At 38.0% G+C, this 22,736-nt stretch overlaps 1 protein-coding gene across 8 annotated transcripts in view; it reads left to right on the forward strand.

The window, feature by feature from the left end:
* LOC127435398 (protein phosphatase 1 regulatory subunit 12A-like) overlaps nt 1-22,736 on the forward strand; it is a 103,372-nt gene that overhangs the window by 68,449 nt on the left and 12,187 nt on the right. For 3 of the 8 annotated variants that reach the window (XM_051688858.1, XM_051688854.1, XM_051688852.1), the window contains exons 10-24: nt 6,894-7,115; nt 8,347-8,426; nt 9,132-9,248; nt 9,931-10,077; nt 12,517-12,630; nt 12,714-12,854; nt 14,671-14,761; nt 15,108-15,287; nt 15,493-15,664; nt 16,000-16,127; nt 16,932-16,997; nt 19,291-19,307; nt 20,630-20,723; nt 20,814-20,918; nt 22,481-22,528. In XM_051688858.1, coding sequence (XP_051544818.1) covers nt 6,894-7,115; nt 8,347-8,426; nt 9,132-9,248; nt 9,931-10,077; nt 12,517-12,630; nt 12,714-12,854; nt 14,671-14,761; nt 15,108-15,287; nt 15,493-15,664; nt 16,000-16,127; nt 16,932-16,997; nt 19,291-19,307; nt 20,630-20,723; nt 20,814-20,918; nt 22,481-22,528 — 1,722 coding nt within the window. Of the gene's footprint in view, nt 1-6,893; nt 7,116-8,346; nt 8,427-9,131; nt 9,249-9,930; nt 10,078-12,516; nt 12,631-12,713; nt 12,855-14,670; nt 14,762-15,107; nt 15,288-15,492; nt 15,665-15,999; nt 16,128-16,931; nt 16,998-19,290; nt 19,308-20,629; nt 20,724-20,813; nt 20,919-22,480; nt 22,535-22,736 lie in introns of all 8 variants that reach the window. The other 5 variants (XM_051688853.1, XM_051688851.1, XM_051688855.1 and 2 more) reach the window with 5 other exon arrangements.

Here is a 22,736-nt window from a genome sequence, read left to right on the forward strand (position 1 = left end):
AACATGTGATTGCTGCCCTCTGCTGGATAATGGGGGAATTGTTGTTGTTTCGTGTTAATGACATCACATTTTATGTCACTGTACACCGTTAACAATTTAGGTTATTGTTTAGGCTATTATTACTTTAAAATAATTGTTTTAGTTATTTATGGTTATAATTCAGGTTAAAACGTCCTGTTATTTGAACTTTGCTATTATCCAATACTGTTCTTAAATGTGTAGGCTAAGCTTATTATGATTTCTCAGATTTATTTATATTGCATACATAACTATATAGTTTCTGTAGCATGGCGCTAGCAATGTTAAGGTCATAGGTTCGATTCCCAGCCAGTGGGCCTGCTAAATGACAAGGAATATTCCAGGTTCAACACAAGTTAAGGTCAATCAACGGAATTGGGGCATAATGTTGATTACCACAAACATTAATTTCAACTCATCCCTCCTTTTCTTTAAAAAAAAAAAGCAAAAATCGAGGTAACAGTGAGGCACTTACAATGGAAGTGAATAGAGCCAATTTTTGGAGGGTTTAAAGGCAGAAATGTAAAGCTTATAATTTTATAAAAGCACTTCCATTTAATTCTGTTAAAACTCAAGTAATTGAGCTGTAAAGTTGTTTAATTTCATTTGAGGGATTACAGGGTTTAGTGTTATGTAATTTATATAAACTCATATACATATAAATTAGTAAGCAAATTTATGACACTAAAATTGGATTGCACTAGAACTGGATTGCTGATGACGTCGTAACATTGAAGCCACTGCACCACCATATTTGTATGCCCAAACATTCCAGTGTGCCTGTTGACTTAAAAGGAAAACATCTAATTTCAAACTTGAGAGCGCGCATTCTCGCTCGCTCGCTCTCTCTCTCTCTCTCTCTCTCTCTGAGATGGATCAAATTAAACATATGCTAGGCTAGGTTTAAATGAATTTTAAATGACAAACACACTCACAGAATGTATGACATATATCTATGACTATAGAGGTTTTGTCAATGTGAAAACAGGCGTTTTAGGCAATTTAGAAATCCCGGTCAGACTTTAAGGTCCGAGAAAGAGGATATCCGGGGAAAAGGATGCTTTTCCTACTTGCATTTCAACTTTTTGACAATTTTGCTACATCCCTTGGTGAAACTTGTACTGCATTATTAAGGAGCACACTGGTCTGGTGGATGCTCTGACATCGTGATCCGCGTATATCTCCCTTGTGGTGATTATTATCCATAACGTACAAATTAAAAATCAACCACTACTGTCACTTGGGGGTGAAATGCGACTTTTGTATATGGAGGGTGGCGACGGTAAAAGTCTGCTATCAGTCATTAGCTGCGTTTACACTATCGGGCCAGGGCTATCAACTGATCAGCCGTGTCAATAGACTTCGAGCAGCAAGACCAAAATCGATCTGCATTCCCACCATCAGGGCAATAGCCCCAAGTATGTATAGCTGCAGGCCAGAGATCTCCAAATGGGTGGGGGGAGGAATCTCTAAAAGATGGAGGGGTTACTCCAAAATGAGGTTGCGCCAACTACAAAAGGGGGCGTCCACTTCCACACACGGTTAGGGTTAGGGGCTGCCTATATCTTTGCTGTGCCATAAAACTACCCTTATTACGCCACCATGGTGCCATAGTCACACACCCCGCCCATTTCTCAAGCAAGAGGGAAGCTCAAGCTTAGGAATCAGACTCTGGAGACTAGCTAGCCCTCAAAATGAACATGGTGGAGACTGAATCTGTCGTTTGTTCGCTTATTTTGGTCTTGGCTTGGTGGAAAGCGAGACCTTACTCAGCGAAACTCCGTGTTTGACATTGACCCCACCTCAATCCCCAGTTGGCCTTCTTTGGCCTAAGGGTTATCAGCAGGCCAAAGATACTTGGCCGTTGGCCCTGAGAAAGCACAGAGGAGGCACGATGAAGCCCTGGAAGTGACAGTAGAAACGCAACTGGCTTGGAATGCACTAGCGCACCCTCATTTGGCCCAATAGTGAAAACGTGGCTATTGAGGGTCTATGGCAGTTGGGAAATACCAATATGGCCGATCGAACACTTCTGGTGGCTTCACCTCCTGCTGACAGTTAACCTTTGCATCAGCAATCCAGTTCTATTTATCAGTGGTTAACATTTTAAACGTTGAGAAATGTAACATTTACAGATTGGCCCCATTCACTTTCATTGTAGGTGCCTCACTATAACCAATATTTTTGTTTTGTTCAGGGGTTCTTTTTTTACTTCATTTTTTTTTTTTTTTTCCACAATCGCCTTGTCTTTTTCTTCTCTCTCTACTCATCATTGCTGTTGTCTTGGATGGCTTTAGTCTGATAACTTTTCTGCCCTTGTGCCTGGGGGGGAGCCAGGCTGTCCTGCGTTGTGGCGTCAAGGCTTGCGCAAAACTGGCATTTCACTTGTGCCCAAAAAAGCGATGGTGAGGCCTCGGTGTGTTCAGCATTGTGATTCCACCCTATTACCTAAATGTACCCTACATGACCACATACCTAACCAATCCAATAACTCCTGTTGTGACGAGGAGGAGGGCGGGTCCGGGCCGTGACTAAGCACGCCCGGCCCCCAATCGGGCTAATCAGCCGAGGAGAGGGATAAGTGCAACGAGATGCGGAAGTTCGGCAGATAGAGAGCTACAGGCAGCTTCCCTGTATGCGTTTATGTTTGTGTGTTTTTGTGTTTGAGTTTATTAAAACATTACTTTGATGCTTCGTCCGGTTCCCGCCTCCTCGGCTGTTTAGCCCGACTGGGGGCCGGGCGTGCATAGTCACGGCCTGGCCCGGCCCCGCCCTTCTCCTTGTCACACCTGCCTAATCCAAGACCTCTTCCTGCTACTGGCTCACTGCATGGTGTTTTTGCTGTCAGTCGCAGATGTGATGACGTGTTGTTTTCTGTTGCTCAAAGCCATCTGTGTCATAGCTTTATACTTGAATGTGGTGGATCATGTATTACAGGGTGTCATCAGGGTTGTGTGTACAATAAGCAGTTTTATAAGGGTGGTTACATTTACACACTCTAAACCCTAACAGGTCACCAGTATGCTGTTATGTATGTTAGCAAGAGTTTCAAGTTTGCATGTCTAAGGGTGGTGCAGTCTCAAAAAAAATTCAAAATGTGGTCCAAAAAGGATAGGGGAAATAAGTAATTAAAAAATAACTTGGTCAATAAAAATATATGTATATCTGATATGGAAAAGTGATTTAAAAACTACAGAAAAAATAATAATATTCAAAGTAAAGTTTTAATTTAACATTACTATTATTATTTTTTTCAACTTAGATTTATTAAAAAAAAAAACTTTTTGAATCACTTCCTGTGGCTAGAATTGGCATATATGAATTTACAGGAGGTACACATGCGATGCATGTCCCGTGCATAATAAACACAGGAGCAGATTTACTGTACGAAGAATGGAGACTTCACCCGCAAGCATGAGCCAGGTGTGGGAGAAATCATGCAAGCTGCCGTATCTCTTTGCATCATCTGATAACGCTCACACACTTTCATCTGACTAGAGGTCGACCGATAATTGATTTTGCCGATAACTATAACTAAGGTGATGGAAAATGGCGATAACCGATTAATCTGTAGATTTGTTCTTAGTCCTTCATTACTGTGATTGGCACAGGCATCGAGGCAACAAGAGTCCAAAGTGAATCAAATCCCAGATGTAGTTTTATTGTGCAACCAAAATCCAAATAATAACAATAAAAAATTAAGATTTGGTACAGAATGCAGGACTTTTAACTATAAACAAACCCGAAATACACTGGCGACACTTATTTTGAAGAATCTGTGCTTCCAGCTCACACAAACACATAAGGGAAACAAAACATGCACAATTACAATACATTTACAATCATGTACAGTGTATTTCAATAGAAACACACAACTAAACATTGTCATATGGGCTATAAATACTGAATGAGCAATAAGCTCCAGAGGAACACTGAGGAATAATGAAAAACTATCGGCAACTATCGGCATTGATTTTTGACGATAACCGATAGTTCCAAAAAGCAACTATTGGCACCGATTAATCTGTAAAACTGAAATATCGGTCGACATCTAATCTGAACCAGTGTCAAGAGAAACCCATCGTGTGCACGATAGACTCAATGACAGCCAGAGGTTTTACATTTCAGCAAATCAAACTTTAGCATTCAGTTTGTTTTAAATCTGTACATATAGTGTCTTTTAATGCATTGGCAATGTACACTTAAGTTTATCTTGCCAATAAAGCTTGATATAATGGAATCTGCCCATTTGATCCTATTATTAAAAAAGGCCACTTGAAAACCCCAGAAGAGTTTGGCCAACTTTTAATTACAGCATGTCCACTGATTTTATGGCATGTAAACATATACTTGTATCAAAGACTTTTACTTGTCAAAATGCGTCTGATTAACTATCTGCAAAAAAACAACTTTGTAACAAAAAAAGTGCATGTTTAATTAAATTATTACTAACCAATTTCTTGCAAGATCTTTCAAAGTATAAAGTAAATATACAGGTGCATCTCAATAAATTAGAATGTCGTGGAAAAGTTCATTTATTTCAGTAATTCAACTCAAATTGTGAAACTCGTGTATTAAATAAAATTCAATGCACACAGACTGAAGTAGTTTAAGTCTTTGGTTCTTTTAATTGTGATGATTTTGGCTCACATTTAACAAAAACCCACCAATTCACTATCTCAAAAAATTAGAATACATCATAAGACCAATAAAAAAAACATTTTTAGTGAATTGTTGGCCTTCTGGAAAGTATGTTCATTTACTGTATATGTACTCAATACTTGGTAGGGGCTCCTTTTGCTTTAATTACTGCCTCAATTCGGTGTGGCATGGAGGTGATCGGTTTGTGGCACTGCTGAGGTGGTATGGAAGCCCAGGTTTCTTTGACAGTGGCCTTCAGCTCATCTGCATTTTTTGGTCTCTTGTTTCTCATTTTCCTCTTGACAATACCCCATAGATTCTCTATGGGGTTTAGGTCTGGTGAGTTTGCTGGCCAGTCAAGCACACCAACACCATGGTCATTTAACCAACTTTTGGTGCTTTTGGCAGTGTGGGCAGGTGCCAAATCCTGCTGGAAAATGAAATCAGCATCTTTAAAAAGCTGGTCAGCAGAAGGAAGCCTGAAGTGCTCCAAAATTTCTTGGTAAACGGGTGCAGTGACTTTGGTTTTCAAAAAACACAATGGACCAACACCAGCAGATGACATTGCACCCCAAATCATCACAGACTGTGGAAACTTAACACTGAACTTCAAGCAACTTGGGCTATGAGCTTCTCCACCCTTCCTCCAGACTCTAGGACCTTGGTTTCCAAATGAAATACAAAACTTGCTCTCATCTGAAAAGAGGACTTTGGAACACTGGGCAACAGTCCAGTTCTTCTTCTCCTTAGCCCAGGTAAGACACCTCTGACGTTGTCTGTGGTTCAGGAGTGGCTTGACAAGAGGAATACGACAACTGTAGCCAAATTCCTTGACACGTCTGTGAGTGGTGGCTCTTGATGCCTTGACCGCAGCCTCAGTCCATTCCTTGTGAAGTTCACCCAAATTCTTGAATCGATTTTGTTTGACAATCATAAGGCTGCGGTTCTCTCGGTTGGTTGTGCATCTTTTTCTTCCACACTTTTTCCTTCCACTCAACTTTCTGTTAACATGCTTGGATACAGCACTCTGTGAACAGCCAGCTTCTTTGGCAATGAATGTTTGTGGCTTACCCTCCTTGTAAAGGGTGTCAATGATTGTCTTCTGGACAACTGTCAGATCAGCAGTCTTCCCCATGATTGTGTAGCCTAGTGAACCAAACTGAGAGACCATTTTGAAGGCTCAGGAAACTTTTGCAGGTGTTTTGAGTTGATTAGCTGGTTGGCATGTCACCATATTCTAATTTTTTGAGATAGTGAATTGGTGGGTTTTTGTTAAATGTGAGCCAAAATCATCACAATTAAAAGAACCAAAGACTTAAACTACTTCAGTCTGTGTGCACTGAATTTATTTAATACACGAGTTTCACAATTTGAGTTGAATTACTGAAATAAATGAACTTTTCCACGACATTCTAATTTATTGAGATGCACCTGTATTTTCGATTATTTTTTAAAATGTTTGTTTTAATGTACAATGTACTATGATTAATCACATTTAATCACAGAAAACTGTGATTAAATCGTTTCACAGTCCTATATGACACATTGAAAGAATGTTGATTTATTTTTAACAGCCATGTTTTTTTTTTTTGTTTATTTTGTTTTTTTTAAAATAACCAATTAAAAAGTACTATTTCATCTGTTCTGCATATTTATTTATTTTAAACTGAGGCTTCTTTTTAGTTGATGATAAAAACTTGTTCATTTCTCTTCCGAATTTCATGTTTTGGATGTAGCCATCCATGACATACTAAAGACCTTTTTGGGTTAATACATGTACTAATAATTCCTAAGAAAATTCACGGCTGAAACAGAAGCGTTACTCAAAAATGTAACTATTTTGTTAATTTTTACAGGTTCAACTGGTATATTGCCCACCCTTTGTTTGTTCATTGAATTTTAGGGATCCCAGTATTTACGCCCCACTTTTACCTGTCAAGCTGATCCGAATTCCCTGTTTTCTCACCCGCACAAAACAACCCTTGATGTCGACACATTTAAGTGTGCTGCTATGGTCTAGAAAATATTTCCACTCCACAAGTGTGTGCTTTAGAAATTCATGTGATCAAAACATTGTAAAGCTAGAATTTGGGTTTAGAATAAGAATTGATCATGTTTCCACTGCTGACATTCCCACATCGGAAATTTGAGTTTGTTTGAAACTATTAGGGTAGTGAGATTGACCCTGGAGGCACAACCAAAACTTAATCATGTCTTTTGCTTTTTCTTCTCAGGTAAGCATACCTGCAGATAAGATGTCTCCTAAAGAGGAGGATAGGAAGGATGAATCTCCTGCCTCATGGAGACTGGGCCTTCGGAAAACTGGGAGTTATGGAGCACTGGCGGAAATCAGCACAACTAAAGAGTCGCAGAAAGTGAAGGACACCGCCGGCGTAATGCGCTCGGCGTCTTCTCCTCGCCTTTCGTCCTCACTGGACAACAAGGACAAAGAAAAGGTTGGTCGTTTTTCACATTTATACGGATCGCTTATATAGTCTCCTGGAGTACTTTATCGTTTTTTGTTTTTGTTGCACTGGATGATATGACTGGAATCTTGAACCCTATACTGACACCTAATGTTGTGGATGCAGAATCACGCAAAGATGACGTTGCAGCTACGTTTAAAGCTGAAGTTTGTCATTTTTACGCCACCAAACGAAATTTGCAAAAATTAACTTTTTCAAAACAGTTTTCTGAATACACTTCCCATCTGCTGTTGGTCAAACAAAGAGATAGTCCCACCCCCAACTCACGCCATTGGTTGAGTAAAATTGTTAGGGTGGGTCTAAGTGGGTTGCTCAAAATGAACAAAGCAATTTTCATAGCACCCACAGAAACACCGTTCTTACAGAGAAAATGTATCATTGAATGCCGTATTATAATTGTCTCAGCTTATTAAGCTGGAATTGAAGAAAGTATTTAACACCGAAAAAGTTACATACTTCAGCTTTAATATATTTACAAAGAGAAGGTTTCCAAATAAAGAGTTTGAGTAAATTCTTAATTTATGTGAATGTAGCGTGCTGAGTGATTCCAGCCAGGTCTCCTAAGCAACCAAATTGGCCCGGTTGCTAGGGAGGGTAGAGTCACATGGGGTAACCTCCTCGTGGTCGCTATAATGTGATTTGTTCTCGGTGGGGTGCGTGGTGAGTTGAGCATGGATGCCGCGGCTGGTGGCGTGAAGCCTCGACATGTGCTGTGTCTCCGTGGCAACACGCTCGGCAAGCCACGTGTTAAGATGTGTGGGTTGACGGTCTCAGACACGGAGGCAACTGGGATTCGTCCTCCGCCACCGGGATTGAGGCGAATCATTACGTGACCACGCGGAATTGAAAGCGCATTGGGAATTGGGCATTCCAAATTGGGTGAAAAAGGGGAACACCCCCCCCCCCCAAAAAAAATGTATGTGAATGTACGTCATTCTAAACATACTTTTTAAGTACTTTTCATTTCCTTTGTGTAAAAAAGTTGTATTGAGAGAAAAAAATTGGGTGCTCTTTTAAAGAAGAAACAGGAGCATTTATATATTGTCAAACATAAAAAAAAAAACAGTCAATGAATAGCGACCCATGAAGCTGTTTGCATTTCATCCTAGAGTTCTTTTTGCAATATCCTGTCCAAATTATAAATTTTTCTGGAGCTACAGTGATGTCAGTTGACGTGTCCGTTTCATTGTATTTACAACAGGAGAAGGAGAAGACGCGTTTGGTTGCACCCATCCCGAGGAGACACGTTAGCACATCAGACATCGACGAGAAAGAAAACGGGTGAATAAAAAATGCAAATTCTGATATGTATTGCTGAGAGCGCATCCTGTTGCTCCATGTTGTGTGTTGCAGTGTGAGAAGAGCAAACTCCAGTGCAGCATGTTTTTTTGTACTTGCCCCGCTTTGATTTTGGAGGAATCAAATTACGTTGGTTAAACGGTGTCCAATATACCAATACAAGAATTTTAAACAATTTAGAGCAAAAGTCTTAAAGATGTTTATTTGTATTTCTACATTTGAACTACGATCAACAGTATTTCAGTAGATAAAAGGTTTTTTGGCAGATTAAGAGGCTGTTCACACAGAACACGTTCTTACGTTCAAAAACAGCTTGAAGTGCAGCGAAATGAAGCGCAGTGGTTGCGAGATGCGTTTTTTTAAAACGCTGACAAGCGGCATGATCTATTCATCATTTGGTTTGTTTTTGCAGTGTTGTGCCCACTGCGAACTAACTTTGGGACAAAATCCCACTCTTTATAGCAATATGTTTAGCATCAAATGTCTTCCTGTTGGCTGTGATCGTGCCACATCGTGCATAATTTTCAGTCGCTGGAATCTCGTCTCGGCACGTTTACATAGACCAACAATTAAAAAAATTGCACCGGCGGATGCAAGAACGCGTCCTGTGTGAACGGCCCCATATATAAATGTATGAGTAGTTGTTCTCTGGAATCGGAGATACTATTTGTAGCTTGTGGTTCTCAGGGATTCAGCTGCTAGTCTGGTACGTTGCAGCTCCTACACCAGGAGGCGCTGTGAAGATGATTTGAAGAACAGCGACGGAATGAGCTCGCTAAACAGAACCTCCGGCTATCAGCGCAGGTTAGCTTTTATTTCAGTAACTATATCCGTTTTACTGCTGAACTACTAAAAAAAAAACTGTTAACAGTACGAACAATTCTACAAAGTGCATTTCAAAGGTCAATCACTGTTGCTACCTTCTGAGATGCATCTAGCCCCCTTCGTCTTACTGTAAAGTGTTTAGAGTAGCTTGCTTGTATTGGCTTACGTTGAAGTACCGAATGCTTTGATCTTTATTCTAACCATCTTAAACCACATAACAATTTATGCCGCAGGGTAGGTGCAAAACTAACTATCAGCTAACTTTAGTAGACGTCTAGATATGTACTATTATTCATTACTCAGTATTTTCCTACTTTGGTTTATCTAAATCTTTGAAGGTGATAGTTGACTGAGTATTCATGCGCTTGTCTAATAAATAAAAGCTTCCAAATTACCATGCAAATGACACAAGCGCTTATCTGTCAATGTTTAACGATGAATTTGCATGACTGCACTTGTGCCACTTCGCTTGGTTTCAGACTCTTTGGTACTAAAGTCATTATTATGTTGCTACCTCATACGAAACCAAGTCCACCTCATGCGAGTCAGTGTTTAAACGTGTGTAACATGTGTTTTGTCTGTGTGTATTCATGTTTTAATGTGTTTGTGTGTCCGCTCCCTGCAAACTCGCCTTTCTCACCCTGCCACGCTCGCGCGGCAGTACGTCTCACACGCTAGCGTTAGGCCGCACGTCTAGCTCTCGCGACCTGCCCGCCAAATCGCCTTCTGCCTCCAGTCTGGAACCTAACAACTCTAAAGCCTGGCAGCAGCCTTCTTCCTACTACCAGTCTTACAGCATTCACCACAGGTACCTGCCTGTCCTCTGCCCAGCCAAACACACACACTACACGTTCTTCATGTGTCTTTGTGTTCCACACGCATTCCTGCCATTCTCACTGTCTGATTTATTTGTCTGTGGGCTTCTGGGGGTTTATGCAGTTTTTAATTAAACAAGAAGGTATTGACTGTTGGGCTGTGCGATATGCTGGATATTTACAATACTTTTACAATGATTTTGTTGCCTATATAGAATTAGAACACATTGTAAAAAATGGACGGCTCTTGAGAAACACCCTATCTGTTTTGCAACTTGCTAATATGGGAATATTAACATATTTCCGCAAATCAATTCTTTCGAACAGTGAATCAGTTAAAAGTTTTTATTTGCGTCATCACTCAAAAGTGTACACAGAATTTCCAGTGGGCCATTTTGTTGTACTTTTGATTTGATTTAATGGTAACACTTTACAATAAGGTTCCATTCGTTAAAATTAGTTCATGCATTAGGTATCATGAACTAACAATGAAAAACATATTTTTACAGCATTTATTAATCGTAATGTTAGTTAATAAAAATACAATTGCTCATTGTTAGTTCATGTTAGTTCATAGTGCATTAACTAATGTTAACTAATACAACTTTTGATTTTAAAAATGTATTACAATATATTTAAATTAACATTTACCAAGATTAATAAATGCTGTAAAAGTATTGTTCATTGTTAGTTCATGTTAACTAATGTAAACAATTGGAACCTTATTGTAAAGTGTTACCAATTTAACTAATTAAATATTGATAAGTGTGTTACTATGAAAAACAAAAACACAGAGTGGAAAATTCTTGAATTCTTTGTAGCAACTTTTTTTTTCTTCTGTACTTTGGGTTCTGAATAATCATTTTAAATAATTCTAAATCTTGACAACAATGGCTGTTCAGTTTAAATGATGATCAACCTTTTAAAGGAATGTTTTTGGGTAAATACAAGTTAATCTCAATCGACAGCATTTGTGGCATAATGTTGATTTATACAAAAAAAATAACCCACATTAATAAAAATACAAAAATATTTCAGTAAGCCATTTACAATGGAAGTGAATGGGGCAAGATCATAAACACAAAAATACACACTGTGTCAGAATTATAGCTAAAATATGTAAATATACTGTATGTCTTATCATGATTGTAGTGTGATAAAATTGCATACTAAATCTGTGTAGTTATCAAATATATTACAACATTGTTGTCATGACAACGTAACACTGATAAACTGTAACCTAGGGCTGGGTATTGATACAGATTTCCCAATTCGATTCCGATTCACAAGCTTTTGATTTGATTCTGATCTTGATTTGTTTAGATACTGATTCACATTGGTACATGTCTGTTACAATGTCCATTTTGCTTACATATAAAATAAATTCACTCTCAGCTAATGCTCTTAATTATAAAGGAACCTTCTAGGCAACGCTTCTAGGTACAATTCGAAAATATTAATTTAAAAAAATTCTATTTTATCATTAGTTTTTCATCAAATTGGTCACATTTTAGCCTTTGAAAAATGTTCAAATTCACTCCATTTGTCTTGAATTTGCATATTTTATGTTGAATATATATTTTTGTTACACGTTCTAAATCGGTACTGTCTCTTTAAGACTACCGGCATCAGCCAGTGAGTGCATATATGAGAGGACGTGCATGGTTTCTGTAGCACAGCCATTTGTGATTAGAATGAAATGTAATCAACTACTGACTAAGAACAGAAAGGGTTTTAAGAGACATTATTCAATAACATTTGGATCCATGGCTCTCATCTGTAGACACACAGAATGAGTTAAACCAAACTTTTACTCTCAACACACAGTGAATGGACCTCTGTGCTATTGCTAATAAATTCTTCTCCATTATGCTACTCAAATCATTCATGTGAGTGAAATCTGAACATTTACCAGCCAGTGGCTAATCAAAGACATTTTATTCGTATAGCGTGAGATTTGGTCCCATATGTGAGTTACTTGCGTTACAGAGGGTTGCCACATAGAGTGAGATATCGATCTTGGGATTTAAGAATCGATATCGAGATTTTTCAAACGAAGATCGCAATGCATCAGAAAATAGATATATTTACCCAGCCCTACTGTAATCTGATAAACGCCGTAATACCAGTAAATATCAATATGCATATTAAATAAAGGCTGAAAAATATCAAGATATCAGCTTTGTAAATACTGTATATCACCCAGCCCTAATTTAACAACCTGGGTTGATTTTGAATGTTATTATGTCATTTGTTTTCCTTATACTGTTAACTATTGTACCTGTAAATTAGGTATTTTTAAATTTTTTTATTTGTGCATTAAGAACCTTGCTGAGGTCTTCAACATCTTCTTTCGGGCCTCTTTCCCCTTTTTCTTTTTTTTTCTCTCTTCTCTGTGTCCCGTACCCTGACTGTTTCATATGTTGTTATAGTAGCTCCTATGGAAGGAGGCATGACGATGCTTTAAGTTCCACCTCCTCCACCACGACGACGACCTCCACCTCCTCCGTAACCTCACCCACAGGACACTGCAGCCTGTTCTCCAGGTACACACACACACTCATGATTTCCAGACTATAACAAAGTGATTCATAATAGGATTTGTATGTGACAAATGTGAATGTCACAGATATTGGGCAGAGGAGAGTGCGGACAAGGAGAAAGAGAAGGAGTCGGCCACAGTCCTCCCCACGATCAACACTGCAGCCACCACCACTACCACCTCCACTACTGGAACTGTACTGGGCTCCGATGGACGAGAAAGACGCAGGTACACAAATACACCACATAACAATGTCACAGTGGGTGTTGCTTATATGTGAAGGGAGAATGCACAATCTGCTATTAGTAGGTATCTAAGAGCAGATGTGAAGACTAATACTATATCCTAAGCAGCCACTATAAGACAAACCAAGTGATCACATCTCTTCCAAGTAAATCTGAGTTGAATGTGACTTGATAAAGTGTAGCATGACATGACATTGTGTTTTTATCATGTTGCACTGTGTGGCTCCACCCTCAGAGAAGTCTCATTGGTCTAAAATAATTTAACCCTCCTATTGTCTTAACCCTCCTATGGTATTCGGTATTTTTTGACCGAAATACATTTTCCTCATTTACTAAAAAGCAGTACAAGATTTGGTGACATTTCCTCAATTTGTCATCTGAACATACACAGAACATTTGTGCTTGACTTGATAAGTCTAAGTGGTCGTAAAAAAAAAATAAAAATAGTGACACCTTTGGTATTCACGGTCAAAATTGAAAATGAATGGCAATGACCAAAAACAGTTTATTTATTTATTTATTTATTTTTTATTTCAAATACAATCAATAAATCAGCCACAATGCGGAAATTACAGGGTGAGACTCTAAAACATCCTCAGTGCAAAACATGCACACCCATTCACCCACAAAAATACTTACAAAAAGAACTGGTGAGACTATTTTATTACAAAACAACAACAAAACAGTAAATCAGTCACAATGCTAAACACACAAACTCAGTAAAGGAGTGAGACGATAACACACACACACACACACACGCACACACACACACACACACACAGAACCAGGGCATCAATAATTGGATCTCTACAGGCATCTTTTGGTCATTGTTGGCATTACAAGTCATCTGTTGTTTTCCAGCTGATGACAGCAATCTGAACACGTTTGCAAAATAAACTTTTTCTATTGTAAGTTTGAAATTGCAAAATGTTTACTCTGATTGTTCTGTTCTATACTGTAATTGAATTTTCAGAATTTTGCAGTTCATTTCTGTATCTTGATGTTCATTTTCTTGACATTATTATGCATTTACTTTGAGTTATTAAATATTCTGAATTTTAATGGAGTAACATTGTTTTTAAATAATAATAATAATATATATATATATAAATTTTTCTTTTAAGTTTAAAAACTTTGCAAACACTGGCTAATGATGCCTCAATTTAAATTTTATTTCAATAATGTTTGGCATTTTATATTATCTTAACTTTTATAACAGTGTACATTTTATAGTTATAAATTTAGTACATGCCTATTTCACAAATGAATCTCGATGGCCTATTCCAGCATTCAAAACAGTACAGTGGGGCTAGGGGCTAAATTTGAAATAGTTTTGTCTAATTTGATTCATAGATGCACAACAAACTATTTAAAGCTGGATAAAATACAGAAATTCTGAAGGTAAAAGGTCACAGCTGGGTCTTCCTATATGGGTCAAAATTGACCTGTTTAGGCAATGGAAGGAACAATTTGATTTAAATCATTATTTCTCTTATATAAAATAAAAAAATAAAAAATAAAAAAAAAAAATATATATATATACATATACATATATTTGTTTTGATGATCTTGACGAAACTAGGCGGTATTTATAACATATAGTCTTTACCTGTCCTGGGTCAAATATGACCCTAAGACAATAGAAGGGTTTAAAAAAAAAACATACATTTGTGTTTTATACAAATTAATTGGTGAACTTGCTGATTAATGAACAACAACAGGTGAGAACGTGTTGCTTCAGCTGCTGGTATGACTACACTGGATTAAGAGCATTTTGTGCATTTGTGTTGTGTCTGTAGATCATACCTCACCCCTGTGCGTGACGAAGAGTCCGAGTCTCAGAGGAAAGCTAGATCCAAACAGGCGCGGCAGTCCAGGAGGTCCACACAGGCAAGTCTAGACTCTCCTTCAAACACCTCTGCAAGAAGTCTCTCTAGTAACGGAGAAGAAAACAGTGGTGTTTATGAATGATTTGTTGGGATCTTTCATTGCTTTGTGGTTTTTTTTAAACACGTGAGTTTTTCAGCAGGATATAGAGGAAATTGAGCATTTCCTCTCTTAAAGCAAGGCCATGTTTTCTCTTTGGTTGTGACTCGGGTCTAAATGCTTTGTAGTTACTACTACTTGGTTAGTTACTGCCCAACTCTGGAAACCACATCTTGGAAGTCTCTCTAGGAAGTGGAATCATTTACCAGGCAGAACATCTCTTTTGATCCTTTGACTTTGACTTTTTCAGGGTGTGACCTTAACTGATCTCCAGGAGGCAAAGAAGACCATCGGTCACGCTCGCCCCACGCGGCCTCGAGAAGACGAGAAAGAAGAAAAGGAGAAACAGGACAAAGAGAAACAGGAGGAGAAGAAAGAGACCGAGACCAAGGAGGATGACTACAGGTCACGATACCGCAGCTTTGAGGAGGTGAAACCATGTGAAACCAGCTGCCATCAGAAGCTGGTTTTAGCTGGATTGTTTTTTTTAGTAGGGATGACAGTTTATGTGGAATTTCGTTTGATATTATTCCCTCGTTTTTACAGAGATTAAATAAATGGCTTTACGTTTTTTAGTTTTTTTTTTATCACGAATGAAATATTCTGACCAAACATATTTCTTCTTGTTCCTCCAGAAGTATCGTAGCACTTCCTCCTTAACCTCCACCACCACGGCTTCCTCCACCCTGCCCTCCTCCTCGTCCAGCAGCACCTCTTCTCTCTATAGCACCTCCTCTGTGAACAGGCCCAACAGCCTAACTGGCCTTACCTCCACCTACGGCCTCTCCACACGCGACATTGAGCGAGGTATAGCATGCTAACACACATACTACAGTCCTAAAGTTGTATGGAAGGATCTTACAAAGAAATATCCAGGTCATATTTCACTCAAATCAAGAAGCAAATAGGAAATTGTTACATAAAGAAAAAAAGATTTTTTGCATTGACATTCGAAATTTTGTTTTGTGGCTTTTAGTCCATGTCTATTAGTTTTGAAGCCATCTATAAGGTAGTGTACTCTAAAAGTTGACAAAATAGCAGACATGTACAGTTAAAATGTGCATGTCTCTTTCAGGAAAACTCATGTCACACTAAACAGATTTTTGTACTCTGAAAGCACCATGTTTCTGTTTTCTAAACAGGGTCTGATAGAAAAGAAAAGGATGAGGACAAGGATGGAGAGGACAAGTCTCAACCTCGCTCCATACGAGACCGCAGACGACCACGAGAGAAAAGACGTTCCACTGGAGTATCCTTCTGGACCCAGGATGTAATAAAAACATACTACAAATACACACACCAAGCTCTCTAAATGAGGACATACCTTACACTTCTATTTTTGTAAGTAAGGGATAATTTACAGTCAGCCAGTTGTTATCACAAAATAAACCCAGACAGGGTGTTCAGACAGTTTGAGTCATAGTTCTGTGGTTTTTATTCTGTGAAAATGATCCCCTGACTCATTATCCAGCTTATTACAAGACTGCTTGCCAAATAAACAAACAAATGGACATGAAACATCGATTTGCGTTGAAATTGTTATTATGTGAGAAGAAATCAATTGCTGAACAGTTGAAATCCACCTCCAGAGTTCTGTTGGTTTATTTTGTAATTAATGAACGCCTGACTGCTCATTATACAGCTTATTACAAGACTACTTGCCAAATAAAAAAATAAATGCACATGAAACATTGAGTTTAGTAAGTATTTTATTACTTGTAGAGATAGCACAGTGATCCAAGAAGCAGGAATGATTGCTGTGCGGTTGTTACTCAGAGATATCAGACCACTAGATGGCACCATTGACCAATCAAAATAGAGTATTCCAGAGAGCCGTGTAATGAATAAAGTTAATTACTACAGACCAATCCAAACCCTACCCCTAAAGATAAAAGCCAATTTTATGCACCTTTGGCATACGTTTGCTGATTGTTACTCTTGGACATTGTTTACAGTTATTGTTGGAGCATTATTAGCAAGAACAACTTTGATAGAGTTTTTAATAATGCAAAAACTGGATAGAACCAAAATAGTCAAGTGTGTAATTTGAATTGTCTGTTTTTGTGTGTTACAGAGTGACGAGAATGATCCGGATCAGCCGTCAGATTCAGAAGATGGCAGCACTAAAGGAGAGTCACAGGTGAATGTCAGTCCACCCACAATTTACCTGCAAAGAGTAGTACTGAATGACTACTGCCTGATAAGAACCTTTCTTTAATGTATTTAAAGTTACAACCTTCATGGTATAAACTAGAGGTAGACTGATATATCAGTTTTACCGATTAATCGGTGCAGATAGTTGTTTTTTGGAACTGTCGGTTATCGGCAAAAATCTATGCCTATAGTTGCTGATAGATTTTTCGTCATTTCAAAATAAGAGTTCCCAGTGTGTTTCAGTGTAGTTTATGCTTAAAAGTCCCACATTATGCACCAAATCTGAACTTTTTTCTGGTTATTATTGGGATTTTCATTGAAGCAAAAACTGCATCTGAGAATTTATTCATTTTGGACTCTTTGCTTTTACCTGCCATAGTAAAGAAAGAATAAGAAATGTTTTTGACATTCTATAAATAATGTTTAAAAACAATTGACTGATTAATCAGTTATCAGCCTTTCCCACCTCCTTAGTTATCGGTATCGCAAAATCCACTATCGGTCAACCTCTAATATAAACAGATAGCAAAAATAAAGTCGTCATTAGGCACTTGAATGTAGGCAAATTTTAGCTTTATTGTCTTCGGAGTTATGGTTTGCTGTCTGGAAGTTCAGTGCTACTGAATTCCTTTTTTTAAAATCATCAGCTTATTGTGCTTGGTTTATTTTGAAGGAGTTAGAAGAGCTTTCTTTGCCCAGCTCACTGTCTTTCACCTTGCATAGTCTAAGAGCAGTTTGACTTTCCTTCAATTTGGGCAGGACAAACAATTTACTCACATTACTGCTTGTCTGCTGACTGTGATCCCTCCCCTCACTCCAGCTTCCTGGAATTGTCCCTGTAGCTTTTGTAATCTAAAAAACAAACTACTTACTGTAACCAATTAACTGAGCTAATTGCAGTTTGATACTGTAAGGGTATCTCTTCCAAATAAACTGGGTGAAGTGACTAGCGACAGGACGTTTTATAACGCTCTGCAGGGAAGCCCTGCCCACAGTGAAATCTGATTGGACAAATCCCTTTCCATTGAACTGTTTACTAAAGATCAAATGTATGTTCTGATCGTCTGTTATTGTGCAGATTCGCTCAGTGTTCTTGTTCAGGGGGCGATACTATAAATCACTGTGAGGATATGACAATATCCTGGATATCCTGTGCCAACATTATCCTGGAACGAGATCACACGTTTTGGGCGGAAAACTGGGAATGACTGATACAAAAGTTATAGAATTAAACAAGTAGAGTCAGGAAAATTGAGCAGGATCGAGAAAACAAAAGACTACAATGTAGCTTTGTTGTTGAGGGCTGGGTCAGCTGAAGAAGAACAGGAAGTGCCCTTTATCCTTGTGTGTATGCAGAGGAAGAGAAACCAGTAGACGGCTCACTTTGGCTTCTTATTTCAATACTTTTCCAAATGCAGTTATCAGCTTACATATGGTCCCATAGAGCTAAATATCAGTTCCTGATTGGGTAGATGCAAATGCTATGTATTTAGCAGGTCGCAATATGAAATCAAGTCTAATGGATGTTCTAGGTTCTTCAAGAGACAGCTTCTTTTTTGTTTGATGAATAGCACACATTTCCTCTCAGTGAGCTTTGCTGCTTTGAAAAGGAACGGAGGAAGTTCTGACACAAAGCTAAGTGCTGCTGTACGCCTCCAGGGCAATCAGCTACAGTAAGTGGGCTGTAGATTCGAACAGCCCATGCCCTGAGCTTGTTCACTTATCTCAGCACTGAGGCTTCAGTGCAACTATGTGCGGACTGGAATTCTAGCATTCGAACTGAAAGGTCTCTAAGAACAAGGAAAGAGGAAAGGAAGACATCCTTTTACTTCCTTTTTGACAGTACCTCCTTGGTTAAATGTGACGAAGTTGAACCTTGGTTTTTGAGACGTAATTCTTATTGTTGCGGGGACAAAATAAAAAGGATTACACCCAGATGTCTTTAAACACTTCCGTAGACGTGTTTAATGATTGATGAATGGGAAATGATTGATTTCTGACCTGCACAGATTCTCATTAAATAGCAGAATTAAGCAGGACATCAGAGTTGGGAACAAGAGCTTCGCAATCCATCCTGAACTAATTGATAATCTGCATTCTAGACACTGATAGTCTAGACCGCAGCAAAACTGAGACAGTAAATGCATTATGAGCATGTGATTGATTAACGACAAGTAAATAAGTGTATCAACCTCCTCTCTCTCTCTCTCTCTCTCTCTCTCTCTCTCTCTCTCTCTCTCTCTCTCTCTCTCTCTCTCTCTTTCTCTCCACATTCACAGAGCGACAGACTATCCAGGTATGTTCCCAACGAATACACTTTTTACTGTATAAGAGTTTATACCACACTGTAGGAGTCCTTTAGCTCGTTGTAGGTATATTCCACCAAGACATCACTTTAATACTGGTTAATGTATGGCAAGCCGTATTGACATTTAATCATGTGAAGGATATCAATTATAGATATCAACAATTCACTAGTAAAAATGCTTATTTTTGAAAAAAATAAATGACAATTTCTCACAGAAATACAAATTCTTGATATAAAAAATTGAAAAATCTGTAATTGCATTTTTCACTATATATATATATATACACTTGCGTATATAGATAGATATGTGTAATTGTGTTTTGAATAATTCTACTAGTAAAAATGCTCTTAGAAATATTAAGAATTATTGTTTTTTACTAGTTGAAATTCCATTTTTGGTATACAAGTATTGTGCATGTATTGACGTCATTTTTTGTATCAAAAAATAATGTTTTTACTAGTGCAAATGTAAAAACTGATTTCAATAATTTGTGAAAATTGAATTATTTATAATTCATATCCTGCTCGTAATTAAATGTCAAAAGGGCTTGCGATTAATGTAATGTTAATGTAATAAACGTGATGGCACTCTTACAAATAGCTAATAATAATGGAATTGAAAGTCCTACCCTACGTTTTTTCATGTTAGAAAAGTCAAATGGGTTAAGAATGTTATTATGTTATCTTTGTGCCTCCTTAGACTTTATAATTTTCAAAGACTCTACAAACTCTTTTTTGCTTAGATTCGTTGCAAGTAGGGCTGTCAATCGATTAATATCTTTAATCGAATTAAAAACATGATGTGCTGATTTATTAATTGCAATTAATTGCATGTATTTATTAATATTTGCTGTGACAGGCCCTCAAAAAAATACAAAAATAACATGATAAATAAATGTTTAAATAATTTTAAATATTATATACAATAAATATGATAATTCCTATAACTAAAATACATGACGTTATTGTAGAAGATGAGTAAAGCATTGATTAGGCAATACAAAAAGTGTTTTTAGAAGGCAAAATATTGTTAATTTCATTTAACATAAACCTATCATTGAATTATCTAATCATTGGCCTACAGTCCACAGCAATTCATTTTGAAATAAAACTCATCCATATGTCCGAGGTAGGACACGTCTATATGCACATGCCTCAGACGGACGCTTTTGGAGCATATCACTTTGGTTGCATGGCGTCATAAACAGCATTTTTCACATAATTTGCACTGAATTAAATTGACAGCCCTAGTTATAAGAGATTTTAGAAAACTAGTGGGTACTTGAAGTGACCTTCCCTTTTTGCCTCAGGAATGACCCTGTCTCTACTAGCACTTACGACCGCTATGAGAGCCGTCGGCCGTACTTGCGCCTCGACAGAGATGACTCCACTGATTATAAAAAGGTACAAACACATCCCTATATGCTTACACCCTGATAAATAATAGTTTTCTTACAGTGCAGTGTTTACTCGATACTTTCTCTCCACTTGCAGCTTTATGAGCAGATCTTAGCTGAAAACGAAAAGTTGAAAGCTCAGTTACGTGATACAGATCTGGAGCTATCTGACCTGAAGCTGCAGTTGGAGAAGGCCACACAGGTGAGTCTGGGGGTTCCTTTCCAGAAAATGTTCTTGGTACAGTTCTTCTGACTTTTTATTTATTTGTATTTATTTATTTTTTTATCCCTTTTTCTCCCCAATTTGGCATGCCCGATTCCCACTGCTTACTAGGTCCTCATGGTGGCGTAGTTACTCACCTCAATCCAGGTGGCAGAGGACAAGTCTCAGTTGCCTCCACTTCTGAGATAGTCAGCCCGTGCCTCTTAACATGTGGCTCGCTGTGCATGACACCGTGGTGACTCATAGTATGTGGAGGCTCATGCTGTTCTCCGCGATCCATGCACAAATTACCACGCGCCCCATTGAGAGCGAGAACCACTAATCGCGACCACGAGGAGGTTACCCCATGTGACTCTACCCTCCCTAGCAACCGGGCCAATTAGGTTGCTTAGGAAACCTGGCTGGAGTCACTCAGCACACCCTGAATTTGAACTCGTGACTCCAGGGGTGGTAATCAGCGTCAATACTTGCTGAGCTACCCAGGCCACCTCTTCTTTCGGACTTTCGAGGGGCCGTAAAAGCCTGTTCACACAAAGTCCATATTTTGGACATGAAATTCGCAACAAGATTTTAAAACTGTAAGATGAATCTTTATGAAGGCCTTTACTCTGAGTCCCCATAAAAACTGTACCTCGATGGTCCTTTGTTTTAATTGATTATTGTGCCTTAAACTCACCAACCATTCTTTTTTTGGTCCCACTTTATATTAGGTGTCTTTAACTACTATGTACTGACATTAAAAATTCATACAATACAATGTATTTATTGTGTAACTACATGTTGTTCTGCAAAATTCTCACAGGATTCATATTTGCTGCTCCTGAGGTTGAAGTACGGGTAGGTTTAGAAGTAGGGTTGGGTAAGGGTTTAGGGTATGGGTAGGGGTAGGGTTAAGGGTAAGGTTAACAGTATAACTACAGATGTAATTAAATGTAAGTACAGTGCATCAACATGTATGTACATATTAAGTACATTGTATCAAATGCTTAAGTACATAGTAGTTAAAGACACCTAATATAAAGTGGTTCCCTTTATTTTGTATTTTTTTCCAAAGAATAAATAATTGTTCGTCGGAGTTGGTTTCGGATAATTTTTTTGTGCAAAAAAAATTGTTTATTGTTAAAGTGATTACTGTTATTCTTTAATCTGAAAACAGTTTGTGTATATGTTTCGTTGCATCTGACAGGATTCCCACAGTCATGGAAAACCTGGAAATATCAGGGAATTTTAAAATTGTGATTTCCAGGCACGGAAAAGTCATGAAAATTGAATAGTGAATATACATAACTTTGTTTTTAAAAATTGCCCTAAAAGTTTAAATTCTTAGCTCAGAAATATTTAAAAGGCTACAAATTGCTCTTTGTGAGTGCAATCTTTATAAAAATATATTTTTTTTAATCCAGTAATCACAAATGACTGGAAAAGTCATGCAAATTCAGTGTTCAAAACATGTGAGAACCCTGATCGGAAACCTAACATGCCTTAGTGCTGTTGGTAGCAAACTCATCTGTTATTGTATTTTTTTTTTTTTTTTTTTACAGAGGCAGGAGCGCTTTGCTGACCGATCACAGCTGGAAATGGAGAAAAGGGTAAAAGTAATATCATTACCTTAATTTCATATCTCATGAAACATTTGTGGTGGTGTTTTTTTTATTATGTATCAAACCATCAATCTCAGTCAGTCGATCGCAGTTTCAGTCATGGGCCATTGCATCCATAAAAGAATCAAGTCATACATCTCTGCTCAAATGCTGAGATTTTAGCTGTGTTTAGATAGGGTTAGAAATCAAGGGTCTC

Source organism: Myxocyprinus asiaticus, chromosome 45, assembly GCF_019703515.2.
Source record: "Myxocyprinus asiaticus isolate MX2 ecotype Aquarium Trade chromosome 45, UBuf_Myxa_2, whole genome shotgun sequence".
In the NCBI taxonomy this organism is placed as follows: Eukaryota; Metazoa; Chordata; class Actinopteri; order Cypriniformes; family Catostomidae; genus Myxocyprinus; species Myxocyprinus asiaticus.